Source organism: Microtus pennsylvanicus, chromosome 2, assembly GCF_037038515.1.
Source record: "Microtus pennsylvanicus isolate mMicPen1 chromosome 2, mMicPen1.hap1, whole genome shotgun sequence".
Lineage (NCBI taxonomy): Eukaryota > Metazoa > Chordata > Mammalia > Rodentia > Cricetidae > Microtus > Microtus pennsylvanicus.
This window is the reverse complement of record NC_134580.1, coordinates 23,324,210-23,348,683: the sequence shown is the minus strand read 5'-3', so window position 1 is coordinate 23,348,683 and position 24,474 is coordinate 23,324,210. Positions and strand designations below refer to the sequence as shown.

General features: G+C 41.4%; 1 protein-coding gene across 3 annotated transcripts in view; it reads right to left on the bottom strand.

Annotated features, from left to right (window-relative positions):
* Positions 1–1,883: 1,883 nt before the first annotated feature.
* The window catches only part of Tmem117 (transmembrane protein 117), a 441,165-nt gene continuing 418,574 nt past the window's right edge, over positions 1,884–24,474 (bottom strand). For 2 of the 3 annotated variants that reach the window (XM_075960449.1, XM_075960450.1), the window contains exons 6-7: positions 18,913–19,042; positions 2,135–4,013 (exon numbers count right to left, since the gene is read on the bottom strand). In XM_075960449.1, the coding sequence (XP_075816564.1) occupies positions 3,367–4,013; positions 18,913–19,042 (777 nt within the window). In that variant the 3' untranslated portion in view covers positions 2,135–3,366. Of the gene's footprint in view, positions 4,014–18,912; positions 19,043–24,474 lie in introns of all 3 variants that reach the window. The other variant, XM_075960448.1, reaches the window with a different exon arrangement.

The window sequence follows — 24,474 nt, the reverse complement described above, 5'->3', positions numbered from 1 at the left end:
TGGGGGTATCAATTGCAGCAAGCCAAATAATTAGGAGCTCAGGTTGTGCATGTACCATGAACCGATTCTCCCCAGTCATTTCTATGGCATATTACCAGGCAAAGTAGGCTCAGCCAGAAGAGTAACAGTTTGTCACCTGCAAGTCTGAGATGGGCTTGCTTGCTTGCAGGTGGGGCTGGCTAACACTGCAGGCAGGTTCTTGGGAGACAAAGCCAGAGGAAATCAGGCCAGACAGAGCAGTGAGTCACAGCAGAAAAGGTCTGTATAACCACAAAACCTCGTATGAAGAAGTTTCAGGACCAATAGTCGTCTTAAACATAGGGATCAATTCTGAGTGAGGACAGAAAAATGATAAATAATGGTGGCATTCTTGGGTCTTGACTTGAATAACCCAGTAGGCATCATGGGCTATCAGCTAATAGTGATTTATCACGGTTGTCTTTCTCATATTTCATATTGGGTTGTGTTGGTGACCCAAAGGGCAATCGGATACTGTAATGGAAGGCTTACGAGGCCCTGGGGTGACATGAAGCAGGTTGACCCCACCCCCACCTCCACATCTGAGTGCTTGGAGAGGTTCTGCGCATTCGATGTGAAGTCTGACACTGTGAGAATTGATTGACCCACGGGGAGAATAGAGAAGAAATCATTCTTAACAGCTCTAGTCAGTCAGTGCTGATCTTAGATGCTAAACGGCAAAAGAACACTGTAAGTGGCCACCATGGAGAGAAGATGGGAAACCAGCTACAGCTTTGTGATACAGATGGAGTGGCCATTTGGTGGTGAGGGCTATATCCAAGTGTATATTATCACGTCTAAATTTATAGTGTTTGTTTAGTTTTCCAATTAGATTACTAATGAAGTGCTGTTTGAATATAAAATAATAAATTGTGTCAAATTAGCCCAAATCCTGCACCGCATGGCAAATGCTGTAATTACAGAAGAGTAGGGATACAATTGTTAATAGTCCTTTAGCCGCACTACAATCAAGGCATTGCCACTTTCACCCTTTCAGAATTATTAGTTTATGACTTCAAATATTTATCTTAACTCTGCAAATTCTGTGTTTGTTGCATCTCTTTTTTATACCCTTATTAAAAACAAACTATATGGTATTCAAAAAGCCCCATAGAGCCATAGGCTGCTGCTGGCTGGTTTGGGATCCCAGACTAAACGTGAATGGATAGAATTTTAATTTTGATTTCCTTTCACTTTATAGCCTTTCCTTGGTAGACATAATGTCCAAAAGGTATAGAGAAGGAGCCAAGGGCCTCGGTAGAGATGAAAGGAAGGCTCTGGGACTTGCAGCTGGGTAGGTAGGGCCTCGGCAGCTTCAGATCTTGCTTGGTTATTAAGATAACATCTCTGGAGATTATTCTGTTTGGTACTGAATGTAGGTAAACATTAAATATATCTTTTTGTAGTCAGCGCTCTTTCTAAAAGCACAGAAGCATCATGCCTCAGGCTTACTGCTATTGTTTGTCTATCTTATTTCTGCTAATTTGATCACCTCATTAAACCTGTTTCATTTAATACCCACATGAAAAATCTTCGGTGATAATTTCGCAAACTATCCATATGAAGAATAAGCATCCAGTTTTAAAATCAATTTATGTATGAGAAAATGGTTTTCAGAATTAATACAAATACAGCCCCAGGTAGCATTATTCACTTGTCCCAGAGCTAAGAATTCAATACTGTAGGCTGTGCAAATTTGGCTACAGATAGCTCGTGTCAGGATCACATTTCTTTGGCCAGGGTTGTCAGTGGTTACTACACTGAGCTTGTCCTCTCTATTTTCAGTGCCAGGGATATTTATGATTCTAAGTGCACCATGCATGACTATTAAAGGCAAAAGAAACAGCAGGGGCATGGGTCCAACTGCTTGGTAAACAGTTATAGCGAGATGTTTATTAAAGCTGGCTCTCCAGTGACAGATAAATGCATAGTTCTGTTCCGCCTTCTAAATTCGGCATGTTACATGCTCAAAAACAGACCCAAACGAGAGAGGTTTTAAAAAATCTTTAAGACAAAAAGCAACAATGTCAGTATGTGACAGGAAAATAAATAATTTACCTTAAAAATGGTCTCCCTTCAGTTCCTCAAGAAACATGTAAGTATAATTTATGAAATAAAATTAAAAGCAATTTAGGACTATACCATTTATTACCTTGCCTAGAATCAAGCTTTTAAAAATCCATTTAAATAGGTTTATGTTCAGCTGAAGCGCAATGTAATCCTTTAACCAAACAGACAGACAAGCAAAACAAAACCTACATCACATAATTACTGGCATATAATTCTTATTTATTAATGTGCGGTGTTTACATCTTTAAAAAAATGAAACCCAAACAAAAATGCACATACACAAAAGACATTAAACAGACCCTTGCACAGCATTCTACCACATGAGGTTTTAGTGGATGATTTCAGAATTCCCTTGCTCAACATTGCCATAAGCTCTTCCATTTTCCCTGCCCAGAATCATATTTACAGCAAAATTACAATATTGTAGACAGTGGGCTGTGCAACCTTCACACAATTGCAACTTGAATTCCTTCGCTGTCTGGGATGTTGTGAAAATGCCAATAAATTTGAGAACTCACCCAACTGTTCCTCTTAACCTTTGTTCCCAGAGGAAAAGGGCAAGACTATTAATCAAGCAGCAATTTATCTTTAATTAGAAAAACATAATTAGGTATTATCACCTAATTGCAATTAGTGGTTGGAGAAAGTCACTTTTGTGAGCAGTGACCCATGTTGGATTACAGTTCTCCTCTCACTGGATTTTATGTTTGTATTTATACTCGGCAGCCAGCCAATAAAACTTAAAAGGCAATCACAGGGCTTCTCTACAGTCCAGCGTCAAAGTCACCAACTTTGCTGCTCATCAGGAAACCAAGCGAACTTTCTACAGCCACAAGTCGGCTTTGTCTATTTCCTGCTCTGACATCCAGTGTAAATCAAAATAATTATATAAAAAAATCCCACGTGGCATAGACTGGAGAGCCATTCTACACTTCATGTCTGGTACAGTTAAAAACAGTTTAATGTCTCAAGGCACCACTATGGTTGGACATCAGATACATGGGGAGTCAGCTAATCTGCTACGCTGTACAGTCAGGAAGTAGCTTGTGCAGTTGGGAAGAGCAATCTCTAGAGAACTGTTAAACATACAGTAGGCACGTGGATCATAATACAAATAGAAAACAATGAGTCCAGAGAAAGCGTGTTGAGCACCGTTGTGGCATTGTTTGTATTTCTTTACCTAACGCTATGTAAACCTGACATTTACACAATGAAAGACTACACGGGTTTAACGTTACACTCAGGGCTGCTCTTTGTGCTCTCGCCACCTAAGGGGCTCTAGTTCATCCGCATACTCTGAGAGGTGGTTGGGTCTTCATCAGCTTCCATCTCGCCGGTCGACTCCTTCAAATGCAAGCTCAGGTTTTCCGACGTCAGGTGGGAGGACTTGTAGACTATCTCATTGAAGTCGGACCTGATGCAGACCAAGGGGGGGTCATTCAGAGGGTCTTCCACAGAGACCTGCGTGTTTTCTCGGGTGATCCCCATGTCTTTGCTGTGTTCTGAGGGCGATTTCCTTTTCATGCGAGTGTAGGTTTTATCTTGATTCTCCATGCCTTGCTCGTTTTTCAGAAACCGACCAAAGAACCAAATGAAGAATCCAAACCACACGAAAGCTATCAGACTTGGAACAAAAGCCAGACACTTGATGTCTAGGCTGGCCCCTATGTACCTGCTGTGTAAGAACATGTCTCCCTCAACGTACGTTTTATTAGTCTGAGGATTAGTGTGATTGGACCTCCATTCCCAGGATAACTTGGTTCTGTTCAAATCCTTTAAACTCTCAGAGTCTTTGACTGTGTAGATCTTCTGCCCTGGGCCAATGTATTGTCCGTATTCATGAGGTTTATAAAATATTTGGTTCTTCCACATATTCAGGTCCAAAATCAAGACGAGAAAGATAATTCCGTAGTTAAACCATTTACCTGCATTTAAAAGGAAATACTGGATTAATCAAAGGCTGATAAAATTACAATAGGGTTTTCTCCATTTATTGGTATAATAGTATAAATTATTGAAGAATCAGATCTGTAAACATTTTTTTTGACATTGAAATGCTATCATAAAGTAAATTGACAAAGCAGAATGAATCAAACTGTAACAGTAGGTCTTGGAGTAATAGGACATTTTGTTTTACGTGCACCACAGCTAGATTCAAAGTCAGTCTTAGGTTCTGCTCTAAACTTGTTTAATTAGTGGTGAAAAACAGTTCTAGTGAAATTTTTAACAAAGTCCAATATATGATAGAATATTTCTTACTGTTTCATAAATCCCTGAGTTCTTTTCAAGGCTTAAATCTCAGACCAGATGCCCACTGAACACAACGCATTTATGAGCTATACAACCAAGGCTAATAAACTACTGGAAAATATCACATGGAGAGAATTTAACCACTATGATTTCCTTTTAGAATTTAAAATATTATATATAGACTAGAGAGAGGCCTCCGTGATTAAGAGTACATAATGCTCTAGCAGAGGAATCGAATTTAGTTCCTAACACACATGTCATGTTGTTCACAACAGCCTATGAAACAGCTTCAAGTGGAATTTGATATCTCTGACCTCCAGAGGTGTCTTCATTCGTAAACATGCACACACAAACATCACACACATAATTAAATATATTCAATTAAATCATATATATTATGTTATTTAGTGATACATTATTGAACTGCAACTGCACAAGGAAAGAATGTAGAAAATTTCTAAGGGATTCTAAGTTCTATTACAATTATCATTTCTTACAAGCTTTATAACATCAAATATGCTATAATAAAGTTAATTATCTCCCTCAAGTTTGTTGCAGCAAATGGTATGATACATATAACAGGCTATAGGAGCTTTAATTGTAATTTTAAGTACCATGCTCTCATTGTTTAGTAATTAGAAGCTAATAAAGTTGAAGATCATAAAGTTACTACTTCATGTGATTGTGTATTTTGTGCATTGTGCCACTTTTGGGAGAGAAATCTATTTGTGAGGAGGTTGGGGACACTTTGTCTGCTTAGCATCACATCCTGTGGTATGTAAAGTTGGGATTCATCCTGCTCCAATACCCACCTGCTATTAGATTGAACTTACTTGCTTAAATTCTTTTCAGCATCTGTTTCCTTCCATGAAATTAAAAAAAAAAAACACACCAGTATTTCTTGAAGTTAACATTCCATGGGCATATTAGATGCTTAGCACCATGCCTTGTAGATAACGACACAGTTACTTTTAACACTAATGATCAGTGTTATCATCAAAGGCTTGGTTGACCCATGACAGTTTCTTTGTCTAAAAGAAAAGTTGTCACTTAGTGTGTACTAAAGAGTTTAGCTAAAGGAATTAACACTGCTTACATCTTTGTACTTTATTGTATTTGTGGTTTGCCTCTCCTTCTGGTTGATTAGTAGTATGAACATGTTTTTGTTTTGAAGCTCTAGGCCTTCCCTGACCTCGGTTACCATATAGAAGAACAATGTTCTCGACATTCCAAGTCACTGTCTGACTTAGTGTGTGCAAAAACAAAAAACAAACTCAAAGGTGCATAGTATATTAAACATTTGTTGAACTCATACTAGACAGTGTGTAGCATATAGCACCAGATGGTGAGATACAAGCTTCTGCCTTTCAAGGGGGAATTCCTCATCTTGCTGGGGAAACAGGACAGAGATATAGCTGACAATAATAACAGATTGCATTTGAGAGATGTTAATGAGGGATACAAACTATAAATGCAAAATTGAGAACATGGAATAAAAGCCAAGAATAAATTTCTGCAGAGAGTACTTTGGAATAAGCAGCAATTAGCATGGTAGCAACTCACACTGAGGCAGAATCAAGGCTGGGGACTCTGGAACATTCTTGTTTTCTCCTAGTATTGTATTGTATTGGGCTGCAGACAGAATGGCTGAAAAGGATGTGGTGTTGGAGAGAAGATGAGCAAGAGGACTGAGAAGGAAAAGCAAGGACATGTGGCAGGAGAGAAAGGTGGAGTGCAAAGTGTAGAGATTCCCGCCCAGTCTGAAGGGGCACTCACCTGTCGCCACCATGACGGAAGGAACGTCACAGAGGTTCTCTAGTGCTCTGCTGTGGTTAAGAAACTTACTCTGGTTATAAACTACAGGTGCTTAAAAGCCAGACTGAATGGCGACACCAAGCAGTCTCTCGGCTTTACCTCAGTGGACTTTCCCAAAATATCTACTACTTGATTCTATTTAACAAAAAACCATGAGAACCCAAAGAATGAGTTTCATGTCTCTAGGATACTAGCTTATCAAAAGCAGGAGTTATCATTAACCCTGAACTGGGAAGGAGAAAGGGGCAGCTCACGGGGTCAGTGAAGGATGCTCTCCTAATAGCAAGAAGAATAATTTGTGTATGCTAATAAGCAAAAAAAATTCAGTTAGTTCAGAGTAAATAAGGAGGTGAATGAACACTGACCAAACTAAGCGAGAACACTGGAGCCCAGAGAAACTTTCCACTGCTATTATGGTCACTCAACTGAGTCTTGAGGATGTTGGAAGAGTAGAAAATATGGTCCTTCTTATTCTTTTTGTTTTTAGCCATCTAACATGACCTCTGAGCTATTTGTACACAGGAAGGAGATCTGTCATTAGCCTTCTACCTTTTAACTTGTGACATAGTGTCTTGTTAGCTTAGTAATGATTTCTTCTCTTAAGACATTCCTTGACCCTGTGAGATACGGTGCCCCATAACCCAAAGTCAGGCAGTGCAAGCTTGGCCTCTTGTGATGGTGTCATTGTGTGAAGGGGCAGAGCTGAGCCATCCAATCCTTAAGGCTTCTTCCCAGCCCTTAAAAGTCTTCCTGGTTAGCTGCTGTGAAATAAATATCTCCACAGCCTTAATGTTATAGGATGCACCTGCAAATCTCTCCAAACAGTGAAATAAACAAAAACAGATAAAACACAGTTTTCAGACGAAGAAAGCTGTGCTTAAAGACTGTACAGTTTGAGAAACTCTGTTCACCATCGAAATTTACCCTTAGTCTCTGGGATGGCCCAAGCGAGAGAGACAAGAACTGCTCCACCTCCTTCTCCCCAGCCATGCCTTTGTGGATGAATGATCAACAGTAGCTGGAGGTTTGGAACATCCACATCAATCACATGAACACATGTGCATTCCCCCTGTTGTTTCAACTACATAGCATAATGCAAATCAGCAAGGAGGTAGGGCAGAATCCATACATTATTTCTATTAATCTCCTGTTGAAATAGCTTGCTGTCTGCTTTAATGAGAAATCACCACATGATGCTAGCAGGGTTACCTCTTCCTTGTGTTTTGTCATTTTAATGAATCTTATTGATTGTCAAAAGTGATACTGCAATAAAAATTTTTATCTTTTTACTTTGTGGGAGTTTATGGAATTGTTGGATATGTAATTTTAAAGGAGTCATTGTTAACTATCACCCTCATTTAAGACACAAATTGACAATAATTGGGGGGAAATACTGCTTTTTTTCTTCAGAAGAAAAGAAGCTACAATGCACTGATTTTTGTAACATATAATGAACATTTCATGATTATATATCTAAAATAGTTTTAATAATGAACTCAGTGGAGTCGCCAGTTGACATTGCAATGCAGCTGGCATTCTGTAGAATCTCCCTACCTGGTGGGCAGTACTACTGCCTGATATAGAGAGCAAGTGTTTGTAGCATTCATGTTACCTATTATGGATGCCAGCCATTTAACATCCACTGTGGGGCAGTAAGAAGCCATGGCCTTGAAGTGAATGAGTTCTGGATAAAATAATAATAATAATAATAATAATAATAATAACTGTACCAGTAGTCTTGTTCATGCTCAAAGTTATTTAATACCAGACAGAACAATACAACCAGGCTTATGAAGTTAGCACATCCCCAAGTCTCTTCCAGGTAACTGAGGGATGTGTAAAAATCATGGAAGTCCTTGGTCACAAGGCCACCATTTAGTAAACAGAGTATGAGTTTGCTAATTTGTGAATGGATAGTAATTTTGAGCTGGTAAAATATCTACTTAAGTCCTAAGTGCTTCTATTGTCGTTGCTCCTTTAAGAAGGAATCCAATATTATAAGCACTGGGGAAATCACTTTGTAATAACAGAAATAAATAGAGGCTGCACATTTATGATACATCTGTTGTCCATTCATCTATGGCTTTGCTGAGCTTAAGAACAAAGTCATGTATATGTTTCTGTCTCCCAGATCCTAGCTTAGGATTTTTAATTGTTTACTTTAAACATCTGTGAATCAACTTATAAACCGTAAACTGATATGCTCCCAAAATATAAAGAATGACTTTGGAGTATTTTAAGTCAATTGTACACTTAAGTGATGTAATCATTTCTGGGTGATTGTTAGAAGTGATACAATGTGAAAAGTTCAGAGAAGAAATGTATTCATTTTTCAAATATTATAATCAATAATATATTTAAGTTGTTCCTCTGGCTGTGAAGATAATTGCTGAAGGATATGTGAGGTGTATAACAAAATGGTTATATACATAAATGAAGCAAAATGCCTGGCTGAGTAGAGAAGGCTAGCTTGGGAAAAACTAGACTCTGGGGAAAACAACATGGCCTTGGATGACCATGCATTTTATACCAATAACAAGAATTCCCGCTTTCTATAGAAGGCAATGTAGTTAACTCTTAGACCTACCTATAAAGTGCACTGAAATAGAAATTGCTTCTAGAGAGGTCTGGGCAAATTCTCACCTGAGAGTGTAGAAAGCGGTCTTTGTGTACCGTGTTCAGGGTGCATCATATTTCCCGATAACAAGTCTCAGACAGACTATCCTCCTGAGTGGCCTTGCCCGCCTCAGCACTTTCCAGCATCTAACTGACACAGAACTCCTTCAGAAAAAAATTTCTAGACACTCATTTGCTAAAATCACACAATGATGGAAACAAAGTAAAGGGCTTTTGCTCGTTATTTTTCTTCTTCTTGCCAGTGAGAAGCACCTGTGCCCCCACACCACCTGGGAAACCGAAATAGAACACAGATACTACAGAGGCTTGTTCACATCCGCGTTTTCATTTTGGCCCAAAGGGTTCCCGTGGGCATCATTGTGCCAACAGTGTGAATTCTCTCCTTACTGCTACATAAGCCTTCCTTCCGGCTTTTCCCCCAGCCCCCTCCTAATTTACTCAGATGATGGCCACCAATGGGACTCTTCTTTTGTGTGGCTGGGATGACAGATGGTAGCGCTTCCGCTGAGACTGGCATTAATGGGGCTCAGAGGAGACTGGAGACTGAGTTGGGAGGCCATCTCTTCTTGCCTCCAGAGATTGTGGCCATCACATTTTAAAATCCATCTATGCATGCGTTATAGTAAAGGGAAACAACATAATAGAACCGTATAGTGCTTTTAGCTTTCCCTTTAAGAACAATGGACTTGGGGTAAACGTATCAGTGCAACTTAATCACTAACCATTGTCCTTTTGTTGCTGACTTAAAATTCCAAGAAAAAGTCTATTTTAACACATGCTTGGATAGAGATGATTATTTTTTTATAAGCAGTACCCCAGCTTATAAAACGAAAGCTCATACATACTGTAGCAAACCATCTGTCAAGGGGGATCCAGATGAGCTAAACAGATGCAATAATTCAAGTTATTTTTGACATGCATAAATAAAGCTAGCTTAGAATCAGCATTAAAAATTACTTCCATCCTAAATGCTTTTAAAATGTCAGTGGGAATTCATCAGCATCAGAAAACCCTTTACATAAGAGTGTTTCCTTAGGAGGCAGCACTTTCCATTCCTAGCCTCTTCTTCCTGGGAACTCAGGGATTAGAGCCCACAGCAGAAAACTTAGAGCAGCTGGATAAAGGGCAGCAAGAAAACTCTCTTGGAACTTGGGGATTAGAGCAGCGGCAGAAAAGGATAAATGGCGAGAAAAGTTTTCCAGGCTGCCTAATGTTGGGATTAAATAGGAAATAAAATCCCTGGATGAACGAAAGGGCAAGTGCCAAGTACAAAACAGTTAAGGGGATGCTCTACACAGCGCATGACAGACAGTGTCTGCAGTGCCTTCTAGTTACTCATGGGTTTGAGTCTTAGAACCAGGGATGTGATGGTTTCCATTGCTATCCCCACTGCACAGACAAGAACCCAGCTCTGAAAAGGCTAAGAAACTAGATGAGAGCCACACTGACAGAGTTAGAGTCCATGTATAAGACCCTTGTGCCCCATTGCTGCAGGACACACTTAATGCCTTACCTAGCACGTAGACATACAACAGTGTGGGCTTAGGGTAGGGTCACCAGTGCTTTATGGAAGATCCTGAACTCTCCTCACACAGGTTCTTCCAGCATAGAGCAAACACAGGCACAATTGTTAGGGTGTGAAACTCTTTGCAGACCCCTCAGGGCGATAGTTCCTGTAATAATTTTGGGGGGAAACGGCTCCTGACAAATGACAACAGATGGTCCTCAAGGTCCCTTCTCATCCCTGGCTCTGGCTTCCTCCATGGTTACCCAGACAGGCAAGCATGCCAGTCATCATTCACACTGAGTGATGTTATATTTTGTAGCTTTGAGTTCTTGGAAGAATCTGCCAGGTGCCTTTCTCTTGGCCACCCCATTTCTCTGAAATTTGCACTATGCTCATTAGCTTTTATTAATAGTTACATAAAAGTTCTAGTTTCATTTCTGTCACTATGATAAAATAACGTGACAAATCACAGCGTATGGTTTATTCAGGCTCAACAGTCCAGGTTATGATGCACCATTGGAGGGAAATCTCAGTGGCGAGAGCAGAAGGCAGTTGGTCTATCACAGTCACAGTCAAGAGGACAGAGAAACAAACACGCCCATGCTTCCTGCCTGCTTATGACATCTTCCTGCTTTTCTTCACTCTTGCTTTTATAGGTCAGGCCTACGGAATGGTGCTGCCCACAGTGGGTTAGATCTTCTAACATCAACAGCAATCAAGAACAGCCCTAAAGATATATGCCTATGGGCCAAGATGGCCAAGAATTAAATAATTCTTCTTTAAGTCTCTCATTTCAGGTGATTTTCTAGGTTGTGTCAAGTTGAAAGTCAAGGCTCACTATCAACACAATGTCCTCACTAACCTGAGACACAAACACATCATTTTTAACTCTAACCTTCCACCCCTTGTCCTGCAGATCTCACGCTTATCTCATAACACAAACTATGGTGCATCTTAGTTACTTTTCTGCTGCTGTGACACAACACCATGACCAAACGTGGCTTAGGGAAGACTGAGTTTATTTTTGCTTGTGGTTAAGAGGGGAATGAATATACCAGTTAGGAAGCATAACTGCAGGCTCCAGGAGTGGAAAGCTGATAGGCCACATCTTTGACAGCAAGCTTGAAGCACAGAGGGTGAACTGCAAGTAGGGAGAGGCTATATATGCTCAGACAACCCCCTCCCACCTCCGCCAAGTACATAGCTCTTACAGCAAGGCCACCTCTCCTAAACTTTCTAAACAGTACCCACTGGGAACCAAGTGTTTAAGTAGCCTAACCTACGGGAAGCATTTGCCACTCAAACTACTACATTCCGATCTCCAGTCCCCATAGTCTCTGTACTAGACCATGATCAAAACGCACTTAGTTCAACTTCAAAAACCCCTTGGTCTCTCACAGTCTCAGTGCTGTTCAAAAGTCAAAAGTCTATTGAGACATAAGGTAATTTATTAACTGTAATTCTTGAAAACCAAAAAGCAAATTGGATACTTCCAACACATAATAGAACAAAATAGTCAATACCATCCCAAAGGGGAAGAATGGGGTTAAAGTTGAGAAATACTGGACCAAAGCAAAACCAAATCCCAGCAGGGCAAACAGCAAATCCTGCAGCTACACATTTAGTATCAGGGCTTCAACGGCTCTGTCCCTGCAGTTTGGTGCCCAAAGCATAAGCCTCTCTCTTGCACTGGATCCACTCCCTTTAAGCAGCTCTCCCTGGCAGAAGACTACTGACTCTGTAACATCTTGGAATCGAGAGTGAAACCTGAGAGGCTTCATTTTGACAGATTCATGCAATGGCCTCTCAAATCCTTCCTGCGGGAATTCCCCACCATAAGCTGTGTGATCTCCACAGCTCTCTGAAACCACAGAAGAAACCACGCCCCCTACTCCTGCATCCTTCATGCCACTGAATTCAATATCATGTGTATGACACCACTGAGTCTGAATGCCAGCTTGGGTGGACCCTGCCACCTTGAATCCCAGCAGCAGCAGCTTGCATTTGCAGTCCCAGCTGCAGTGGCTTGCATTTGCAGTCTCAGCATCAATGGCTTGCATTTGCAGAACCAGCTGCAGTGGCTTGCATTTGCAATTCTAGCAGCAGCAGCAGCAGCTTGCATTTGCAGTCCCAGCAGCCAGCGGCTTGCACTTGCAGTCCCAGCAGCAAAGGTTTGCATTTGCAGTCTCAGCAGCAGCAGCCTGCATTTGCAGTCCCAGCAGCAGCTTGCATTTGCAGTCCCAGCAGCAGTGGCTTGCATTTGCAATTCCATTAGCAGAGGCTTGCATTTGTAGTCCCAGCAGCAGCAGCAGCAGCAGCAGCTTGCATTTGCAGTCCTAGCATCAGCTACTTGCATTTGCAGTCCCAGCAGCAGCAGCTTGCATTTGTAGTCCCAGCAGCAGCAGCAGCTTGCATTTGCAGTCCCAGCAGAAGCGGTAGCTTTCATTTAAAGTTCCTCTTTAGGGAACTGCAAATAGACCTTTTACAATATGAAAGTTCAGCTGGGTAGGGTCCTACCCAAAAGGCAGGTTTTCTTTTATCCCTCAGAAGAACAGGAAGCCTCCCTTATCTCCACAACAATTACAGTCTCTCTTCCAGAACATTCCTTGGCTATAGCATTGTTTCCTGGTGCCTTTTTCCTCTCCAATTTGTACATTTTGTATTTCTTTCTACCCCACGTGCTCTTTTTCGCTGCAGACTTGCGGGAACATTAGCAGTAACAACCCTGCCACAGACTCAGCATCATGTTGTTTTGCGATTTCCCCTGCCAAAGAACTCAGGCCATTGCCTTTTAATTTAGCTTTGGGCAAGTTCTCGGGACATAAACAGAAAGCAGACAGATCACAGGAATGGTCTCTAGCTCAGATGCTAATATTGTTCCCCTCTGAAATATTTAGCTAGACCTTCATAGTCCACATAGTTTTTATAACTACTCTCTTCTAGGCTTCTATTAGGATGGATCATTGAGCCTGCTCACAGGCTTCCAGAATACAACTGCCTTTCTAGTCCAAAGTCTTCCATAGTTCTCAGAAAAAAAAAAGTTCTTCACAGCAACAGCCCATTTTCCTTTCTCTGGCATCAACTTCTGCATTAGTCACTGTTTTAGTCGGGCTTTCTATTATTGTGATGACGCACAATGCAAAAGCAACTTGGAGGGGAAAGGGTTATTTTGCTTAGTCTTCCATATCAAAGTTCATCAATGGTAGTCAAGGCAGGAACTCAAGGCAGGAATCTAAAGGCAGGAGCTGATGCAGAAACTATGAAGTAGTGATGTTTACTGGCTCACCCTGACTGTTTTCTTATAGAACGCAGGACCACGAGTCCAGGAGTGGACCTATCATCATCGGGCTGGCTAGGCCCTCCCATGTCAATCAATGATTAAGAAAATGCTCTCTAGGCTTCCTGCATCCCAGTCTTACAGATGCATTCTTTAAATGAAGTTCCCACTTCTGAAAAGATTCTAGCTTATGCCTACTGACATAAAAACTATCCAGGGCAGTTACATTACATGTTTCTGACAAAACATTATGACTAAAAGCATTTTATGGAAGAGTTTATTTTGGCTTACAGTTCAGAAAAATAAGAGTCCATCATGGTGGGGAAACATGGCATTAAGTAGCAGACATGGCAACAGGAACAGGAAACTGAAAGGTTACATCTTAAAAGAGCAAGCTTGAAGTAGACAGTGAACTGAAGTTACATTGAAGTTATATACTCGTAAGCTCTCCCCCAGTGACATACTTTCTCCAACATGGCTACATCTCTTAAATCTTTCCAAAGAGTGCCACACAATGGGACCAAGTATTCAAATATCTGACTATAAGGGCTCACTTCTAATTCAAACCACTGCATTCCAACTTTGTAAAACTCTCCAGGGTCCTTAAAAATTAGTCTGCTTTTTTTAAAGTCCAGTACCTTCTAACAAAATGAAAGCAAGCATTTTTATGTCAAAATTAAGAAACAACAGAGAAACCCTGTCTCGAAAAACCAAAAAAAAAAAAGAAACAAAACATAACCTTCCTTTATCCCAATCATCCTGTTTCCCCAAGTTCCCCCCATCCTCCCCTTCTTACTTTTCTCTCCCCATTTCCCCTTACCCCCCTCCCACCCCACCTCCAAAATCCCAATTTTTTGCCCAGCAATCTTGTCTACTTCCCATAACCAGGAGGATAGCTATATGTTTTTCTTTGGGTTCACCTTCTTATTTAGCTTCTTTAGGATATCAAATTATAGACTCACTGACCTTTATTTATGGCTAGAACCCAATTATGAGTGAGTACATCCCATGTTCATCTTTTTGGGTCTGGGTTACCTCACTCAGGATAGTGTTTTCTATTTCCATCCATTTGCATGCAAAATTCGAGAAGTCATTGTTTTTTACCACTGAGTAGTACTCTAATGTGTTAGATAGGGGAGCAGGGAAGCACATATCTTAATTAAGGGAGCCATCTTAGGGTTGGCAAGAGACTTGGACCTAGAGGGGCTCCCAGGTGCCCAGGGCGATGTCCCCAGTTAGCTCCTGGGGCAGCTGAGAATAGGGAACCTGAAATGACCCTATCCTATAGCCATACTGATGAATATCTTGCATATCACCATAGAACCTTCATTTGGCAATGGATGGAGATAGAGACAGAGACCCACACTGGAGCACCGGACTGAGCTCCCAATGTCCCAATGAGGAGCAGAAGGAGGGAGAACATGAGCAAAGAAGTCAGGACCACAAGGGGTGCACCCACCCACGGAGACAGTGGGGCTGATCTATTGGGAGCTCACGAAGGCCAGCTGGACTGTGACTGAAAAAGCATGGGATAAAACCGGACTCTCTGAATATGGCGGACAATGAGGGCTGCTGAGAGGCCAAGGACAATGGCACTGGGTTTTGATCCTACTTCATGTTCTGGCTTTGTGGGAGCCTAGCCAGTTTGGATGTTCACCTTCCTAGACCAGGATGGAGCCGGGAGGACCTTGGACTTTCTGCAGGGCAGGGAACCCTGACTGCTCTTCAGACTGGAGAGGGAGGGGGAGAGGAGTTGGGGGAGGGGGAGAGGAGTGGGAGGAGGGGGAGGGAAATGGGAGGCTGGGAGGAGGCAGAAATTTTTTTTTCAATGAAAAGAAATAAATTAAAAAAAGAAAGAAACAGGGCATAAAAAAAAAATCAAACCAAAGCAAACACCAAACCAAGAAAATCCTGTAACTCAACATCTGGAACTGGCTCCTATTGTAATCATCTGGGCTCCAAAGGGCTTAGGAGTCCCCACTCCTCTAACCTTGCTATCCAAGCACACAGCTTCCTTCTTGGCTAAGATACAAGAAACTCTACCTACAAACAGCATTCTGCAGCAGCATCTCCTTGAGCAGGGTCCTCAGCCTGCCTGCCCAGGTTTGACTTGTATTTGTGGGACTACGGATCCTGTGTTCTGCCTCAACCTTCAAGCACACAGATTCTGCTGTGTGGCCGATGATTTTATCATTTTTTTCCAGAAGGTTCGAGCATATTTTGTGTGAGATCCACTAGTGGTTCGAGTGCAGCTCTATCGATTGCTCCAGTGGTAATGTAAGTTAATACAATATAAACTCAGGAAGAAAAACGTTCAAGTCTCCCTTAACCTGTGCACGGCAGAAAGGCTGCTCAACAAGGTAACATCTGAAGCTTGAGATGGGATTTTCAGACTATGGAGACGGTGTTAAAACATGCCATGGAGCACAATATTTTCGAAATCTGATCCAGGTTTCCCCTAGAAATAGTCGTCTTGCAAACTGCGATACGGCAAAAACTACTTCCCCAGAGACTAGCTGCTCCTCTGTCGCAGCAACCTTCTCAGTCAGTTATCAGCAAATATGAAGACAACAAGGTTTGGCTTTGCTCCAAACCTGTAGCCATTTTCCCTGAGAATTCTAGTTCTAGATATGGCCACACACAAGCAAGCAGGAAACACAAGGAACAACTGTGCTAATCTGCTTACAGTGCAGCCTTTGACCTCAATGCCCTTTTAATTCAGCCACCAGAATCCTCAAAGGGCTTTGCAATAGAGTCAGCCCTCCTGACCTCAGCTGTGACAGTCCAGTCAGAAAGGAGCAGTACTCACTTATCCACATTGCTCCCCAAAGAAGTCTTTCCAAAGTCTCATTCCTAGCGCTCTTCTCCAGACCCATTGTGCCAGAGCTGCTCGGGAACTGATGGGGCTGGAGCCCATTATCCATATATTTATAACATCTCTCTAATAACTTGCCAATCAACTAGTCTGGGGGCAGGAGAAAGCCCTGAGTGCCTGAAGTCCTGAGTGAATGTATGTTGTTGACAGGAGCATGGCCATGTCAAGGATCTTACTGCCTTAGACTCATGGAAATCAAAAGCCTTCCCAGGGAACTGGGAAAGCCTTCCCTCCTGGTCCAAGTGGGAATGTTGATAGTATGTGCAGAAAATGTCCTGCGTAGCTCCCCATCTCCTGGATATTTAAGGCCTGAAGTCAACTTTCCAATAGAGACTTCTACTGGGATTTCATAAACCTGCTTCCTCAATCCAGCTGTGTGCCGTACACCCCATCTCCTTGATTTAGCTGTATACAGTGGTAACTTTGTCTCCCTGGTTAACTCTCAATAAAAACATGATGTTTCCAAGGACCTGCAGCTGCCCCACCAGAGAGCCTGGTCTGCCCGACGGCAGCTTTTCCATTTGTCTCTTTCTTTTGTTTGTTTTTCTCTTCATTCCGTCACCTCAGCCACATCTGTTGCCCAGCTCTATGACTCTTAGCAAACGTTACGAAAAGCCTTAATCATATTACATTCCCTTTTGGGGAAACTTTATTAATGTGTCTTTATTATTATTTTTTTTAGCTTCTAGTTCATAACACCAGGTTTGAGGCCCTGAATATGTGTTTACCACAATGCACAGAGTCTCTTTGGCTCATAGCTAATGACACCGTAGCTTCAGCAATCCTGCAAGCACATGGCCTTTCCGAGACATAGTGTACAATTTTTAAATGTGAATTTTGTTCATCTTTCTAAATAAAACATCCCCGGGTTGCACAAACAGTGGATACGGCCAACCCTGAATCTGCTGCTTCTATAATTGATGTTGTTTATAACAAAGCCATGTAAAATTGCCCTGACCTCAGTATTTTCAACAGTACGTTTTTTTAAAGAACTGATTTGTTCTCCAATTATATTCTCTATTCATTTTCCCATAACCCAGTGTATGTTTAAGCAATATACTTTTTGACGGGCATTTTGATCGTCAGGGATGATCTTTGTGCAGGGGTTGCCTGAGACAAGAACTGGTAGTGAGAAACAGATGGTCCAGGCAAAGCCACCCAGAGGGATACGGTGATGCCATGTGCATGATGGCTATTTTGGAAGTCCAAGAGGATAGCGTGCTGCAGAGATTAAGTGGGGACGCTGAAACCACACTATGTGACCTGAACTCAAATTGATTGATTTACCCAGCGAATTTCATAGATGAACCTCGGTCACTGTGAGCAGGGGAAAAAACATGATGCATCTTCCCTATGCATGAGCTCATTCTCCAACTCAGGAAGGCCATCTCATGCGCAGGGCAAAAGCACAGCTTCCTGGCTGGGAAGCAGACAGTTTTCCAGTGCTCAGATGTTAATGTTTTCTGTGCTCGGGCTATTTTTATCCAGCAGCACAGACGGTAGTGTATGCACAGATTTCTTCGGCAGTTTTCATTATAACAGGTGTGGGATCTGAGGCCATTGTCCTTAAAGCACACACATTCATACCCTGCATCCGAGCAGTTTAGGATTGAATGCTACCCTTTATCCACAATCATTCAGCTGTCTGCTCTTCGTTTAAAAAAAAAAAAAGATAGAGAAGGCACAAAACGTATCTCCAGGATATCTTTCAGGGATGAGAATGGCTGAAATGCTATTCATTTCAGAAGCATGAAAAATTGGAAAGAAAAATAATCTAGAGACTCACAAAAAAGAATCTCTTGAGATAAACTTGGGCTAGGACACAGAAGTCGGTTACATGAAATCAAATAGTCCGCAGCCTGATTCTTTAAAGGCATGCGGACTGACTGAAGATCCAAGACCACATTGTCATCCCCTGCGCAGTAAATGCAGAATCACAGGATGTATTGGTGTTGGAAATATACATCGATAACCGTGTAAACGAAGTCCAGCGTGGAGTCGCCCATGAAGGATGGTGGGAATAACTCCCTATCAAATAGTTTGTGCCCCACCCTTTGGTTACCACACACCACAATGCTAGGTCAGACACTGCTGTGTCTACCCAACTAGGAACTGCATTGCCCTGGGCTCCTTGACTCTAAGTCCAGTCCTCTACTAGTTACTACGGTTGCAGTGTGGTTGAGGTAAGCTGTTCAAAACAGATAAGAAACAGGTAAGCCTTTTAATAAAAATTATTGTCCCCATTCCATTCATTCCCCCATGCTTGTTAGATGTTAGCATCTCACTTGACAAAGCCACCATGAGTCTATAGCCCAGATGGATGACATTGAGTCACCGACCCACCTGGAGCCATCTTGCATTGCTAAGTGCGTAAAAGATTATTCAATTCCTGGCTCTCATCAGTGGTTCGCTTTGTACAGGAACCATAAACAGTCACGTGGTGTTGAAAGTCATACAGCATACCTGTTATGTGGATGCGGTACTCCTCCTTGAAGATCTTCTGGAAGAAGGGAATCTTGAACTGCATGTGAGGGGTGTGCAGCCCGGGGAGATTCACGTCAACATCTCCCATGAAGTGTGGGAATTCCCAGTCCTGTTGGAAAGTCAAGAGGAAAGTGTATCTCTGATCTGCTTTGCTTCATTCTTAAGCAACAAGACACCCTGGACTGATTTTCTCTAAGCATTTGGTTTAAAGTCGTTAAATTCAGCTGTCTGCTGGATATATCTATTTCACTTGAAAATTATTGTTTTATATACATGAGTATTAGTATGCATTCAAAATAAAAATTAAGTCATTACTCCAGTTATTGGTTTTTTTTTAATCTGGTAAGTAGAAGCTGGTATGGAAATGACTTAAGTCTATGTCTCTCCTGTTTGTCTCCACTGTATTTCAATGCTTACATTTTTAGACAAAGGAAGTAATTGCCTTGGGCAAAATAAATTTGTGATATTTTATCCTGCTATTTTCAAAATTATGAACCCTATAATATCACGTCTTATGTAAGAAGACAAAAAAACCAAGTTCCACCAAGGTATTTAACTAAGTACTTCTCTAGAAACTGAGCAGAATGCTCAATGCCAAAGGACTCTAGTCTGTTCATTTGTTGTTGAGATGAATTTGAGCCAAAAGATAGAGGACCCAATGTGCGAGATCAGCAGTGAGAACCCCCGAGATTGCCATTGGTCATTTCTAGTAGAGGCCAAACTGCACAGGGCATTCCTTTCAAAGAGGGAAGAGAAGCTGATGCCATGAGGATTCTGTTGGGAGCCACATGTGGTCTCAGACTTTAAAGCAGCAAATTAAAAATCAACATTAGCCCATGAAAGAAGAACACACTAAATAGAAAAGAATAATTGAGATGGATCCACGGACATTAAAAGGCACACTTTCACTTTTAATAATTAGGTGATCACTGATGGTATAGAACTATATTTAGTTAATGTTTTTAACCAACACGAATATGAAAACATGAACGAAATGTTAATTTGAGATTTCAATCCACTGAGTCAACAAGAAATTGCTAAGTTCACTCCAAACATCTGACACAGGTATGCTAGGAAGGTGTCTCGTCCCTTAGGAGTTTCCATGAGAGAGTGAGCCACGAGGAAGAGGACACTGAAGAGCCATAGTTTCCAGCATCTAATAGTCACTAGATCAGTGGGCCATCTCAAGCTGCTGATAGGAAATACATGTACAAGAAAAAATTAAATGGTACAGCATCATCTGGTCTACTTGTGAGCAAATCTATCTGCCTTGCCTCTCTGCGTTTTTTAGTCATTAGTAGCAAATAATCACATGATTTAGGGGGTTCCAGAAATAAATGGATACTGTTGAATGGATTTGGAATAAAGTGCACAAAATTATTAGTAGAAAATGGATTGGAGATTCTATCTGTAAACTGTTGCTGAGGTTGGATATAGTATTTGTTCCTCACGCTAACATATTTGTTCTCTCCATAGTACATAAATACTACTACAAAGGACCTAGCCTTGAATTGTGACTGATAATAGCTATGTCTGAAAACAAAGTGAAGGAGAGAGTAGCTTTACTTGCCCTCCATGAATGACAATACCATTAAAGAAATTGTCTTTTTCTTTCTTTATTGCAGACAGAGAACACTTCTTGGTAGTAACTGGGCCACTGCTTTTGAACCAGCTTCTTAGTCAGAAGCATTTTCCGACTACTCCCATTTAGACTTTCTTACATGAAACTCAAGTTTTCTGCTGGTGGGAAATTGCTTTTAGTTTAAAAGCAATCTCTGGAGATTTCTTTTGGAATGTGGTCAAAACCTCATTCACTAAAAAATAGCTTCTCATTTATTTCCCAACTCTTCCCAGAACTAGAAAGATGAGTTAAGGAAATAGGGAGTGGGGGCAATAATAAGAGAGGAGGGGTGCTGTGATGTTTACTGGGAAGATGGCTTCATGTTAAAACAAAGAGGGCTTAGTGCGCATGTGTGAGTGTGGTGCATGTAGGAAAAGTAGCTATAAGACAATCTTCAAAAGAGAACAAGCAGAGGGCATCACGTCTCATCCATGGCATCTCCCAGTTCACCCTTTTGGTTCATTTGTCATAAGAACCATGCTTTTTTCTTTTTGTCAAAAACTCTTTTACTTGATCAGATTTCCTGGGTCCATTTTCTCTCTATTCAGTTTTGTATTTCAATTTTTACTTATGTACCTCTTAAGACTCATTATTTTGAGTCAATATACATCTGGTCTACCCCGGCTATCACAGGAATGGCAAAAATAGTCATTGCGATACCATTTTGAGCTCATTTTACTGGAAAATTGATATCTGAAGTTTGTGGAATCACAGGTCTTTAAAACAGAGAGCAAAGGGGAGAGAGGAGGGTGTTTTTTGTCTCCACAGGTTTCAGTAGCTTCATCTACCAATCAGTGTTGAACCTGTCAACCTCACATCCTCCGTGGGAGCATGACATAATGCTTAGGCAGCAACCTGCGTAGTGACAGATGCAGAGGACCAAACATAGAAACAGTCAATAAGGAGTGTTAAGTTTCTAGCATACTTCACAGTTAGTTTTATCCTGAGAGACAAGCAGAGGAAACTGATGGTTGTTCCATGCCAACTATGATAAAAAAGAAAGAAAGAGAGAAAGAAAGAAAGAAAGAAAGAAAGAAAGAAAGAAAGAAAGAAAGAAAGAAAGAAGAAAGAAGGAAAGATGCCATCTTTTCCTATCCGTCCCGATCCATTGCATGGCAGTCGTTACCCTGATGCCTCTGACTATAGTTAGGTCAGAGGAAAGGTCCAGAGGCCACTCGGAAAGGGAGTAAAGGAGGGACACTTCTTCCAGAGGTGTTTTAACAGTGGCCTCATCAGAAGATGGAAAAACAAGTGCATTCTGGTTTCTCTTACAACACGAGTTTCCCTGTGATGACTTCCAGAAATAATTGAGGTCTCTCTCTCTCTCTCTCTCTCTCTCTCTCTCTCTCTCTCTCTCTCTCTCTCTCTCTCTCTCTCTGTGTGTGTGTGTGTGTGTGTGTGTGTGTGTGTGCACATGTGAATGAGAGAACTTGACTCCAGGATGTTGAATCACTAGAGATCCAAGTGGCCCAGGACCCATGTAGCAAAGCTTCGCAGCAGAGCTTAGACATTGTAGCTCCAAGGAATGCACACTTCCTATTCATTTGGACAGAAAAGCAGCATGGTCTTAGTTTAATTTCAGTGCTGGCATTTTTAACCAGCTCTGTGTGCCTTGCCTGAGAATTAGCCATGATCATCAGCTAATTCCCACTAGGAACCAGTGCATGGGGGGTTGCACCTACCTTGCCTCTTTGGGTGCGTATAATTATAGGTATCTCACTCTAAAGTGAACAAGACCAGCTGTAACTCTTTTTCCATAAACAACTTCCCTGGGGATTGTTGTCTTCTAACAAGATGCCAGTGAGTGGGGCAAGAGCAGATGAATGACTGACAGCAAACACTGGGGCTGTCATAGCATTGGCACCATGAATGCACGGCCAAGTTTATAGATACATTGTATAGAGGAGTTATGAGTCATGGCTTGCTCACTTGCTGAGTGACTGTCGATAACATATTTTGACCTAAAGATGTAAAGTGTGAGGAGAATGACCAAGTAAAACATATTCAGCTAGCAAGCCCAGGATAGTCAAGCTCATCCTCCTGGAATGGCATATTATGAAATGTTCATTTATTTTATTCTTAGAGAATTGCTATCAATGTGTATGAATTGGGGCCTTGGTATTGCTCTCTGGTATTAAAGATAGAAACAACTGCAGAGCTCCATCAGTTGACGAGAGAGTCAGACACACAGTATCAAGCTGTTCCAGTTCTCCACAGCTCGTGATGTTGTACATTGCACAGAGACGTCTCCAACTTCTCATCTGTTCCTACATGAGTTGTGGTTAGTGTTCATTCACATGAGCATATTTTCCACATAAAATAAATAAGCAATACCTTTAAATTTATCTACTTTTCTTACTATGGTCTACTTCGGTCTGAGGCAGTGAAAATCAGTCCCTGACCCCGGTATTCACACACTATATTTTGGCAGGATTTCAGGGCACATATAGACAGTACGGTTTGGGGACGTGCTGGGGTCATCATTTCTCAGTGCTTCCATGTTGAGCCTCAGTGTCAAGGAGGAGATCTGGGTGTCCTTCAGGGGAACTCAGGCTTGGTGTTGAGTTCCCTGGTGGTGAAATGATGAGTTCTCATTTCTCTTTAGGCAAGAAATTGAGCCGAAAAATCTAATAAGAGTTATTACTTTATCCCAAGAAACTAAAGCCAGAGTAAAAGAGAAGTTCTATTTCCTGGGTTAACACTTGATCAATTGGTTTTTGAGGTAATTAAGGGAAAGAACGGATTTTACTGAAAAATTGATAACCTTTTAAATTAGAAACCACAGAAGTCTCTACTTCCTATTTGACATTTTTTCTCCACATATATAGTGAGTTTCGATCATTACCCCCCTCACATTCTCCTCCCACCGAAGCCTTTCTTTCTAATAAGTACTCCTCCTACATCAATAGCTGTTTTTGTAACCCAGTAATTTTAACCTTGGTTGCTTATGTAAGCTCAAGGGGGAGGTAGCCATCACTAAAGAGAATGACACCTTTTTCCAAGCAACCATTACCTGAACAGAGAGCCATAGGAAGGAGTGAGGCTTTGTGTGTCTGTTGCATATGCATGACAGAAGGCTGACGGTCCCAGTCTTGTGTGGGCCATGGGCAGTAATCAGAGTGAGGTGAGTTCGTTCATGACTGCAGCCGACATGTCATGTTGGAATTGACAATAGATTCTAAAATGTTACCATAAATTGTCGACTCATTCTCCATTTAATAGTTTATTTATCCTCTTTTTATAGCACTAGATTATCAAGCTTCAGATGATTTCAAAGTCAACTTTACAGACACATTTTTTCCCAGCTAATCTCTATCCATGCATATTTCAGAACTGAATTCAAAATATAGCTATCAGAATATCATTCCAGTAAAAAAAAATTTTCCCAGCTTGCCAAGTATCCTTAGCTTTCCTAAGCTTACCAGTGTCCTAGCAACAGGATTTCAGATGGCAGTGAGCAGAGGTAGCCTGAAGAATTGTTCTTAGGCATTAGGTGGTATTTCTGTTTCTTATTAAGAAACTAGAGAGCCTGATTTTTCCCCAGCAATCCTTTGCTTCTGATTGGCAAAGTTGCCATAGTAGCACTTGGCTGAATTAATTCTCAGAAGCCTTGTTATACAGCAGGCCCTGCTTATTTATTCCCCATGCCCGTCGTTCCCGCTAAAATGTAAGCTCCAGGGAGCAAGATGACTTTTCCCGGTTTTGATAACTGCTCCATCCTCAACACATGAACTCGGCGCAGCATCTACGAAGAACTCAAGTGTTTTGTTAAAATGATGAATGATGTACTCTGAAAGCTGAACAGGCACAAAGATCCCTCCTGCATTTCCTGGAAGAAGCATGGGCTGGATTTAGATAAACAACAGAGTGAACATCCTGCAACACTAGTTACTGGGGAAAAAAATGGTTGTTTGTTTTGT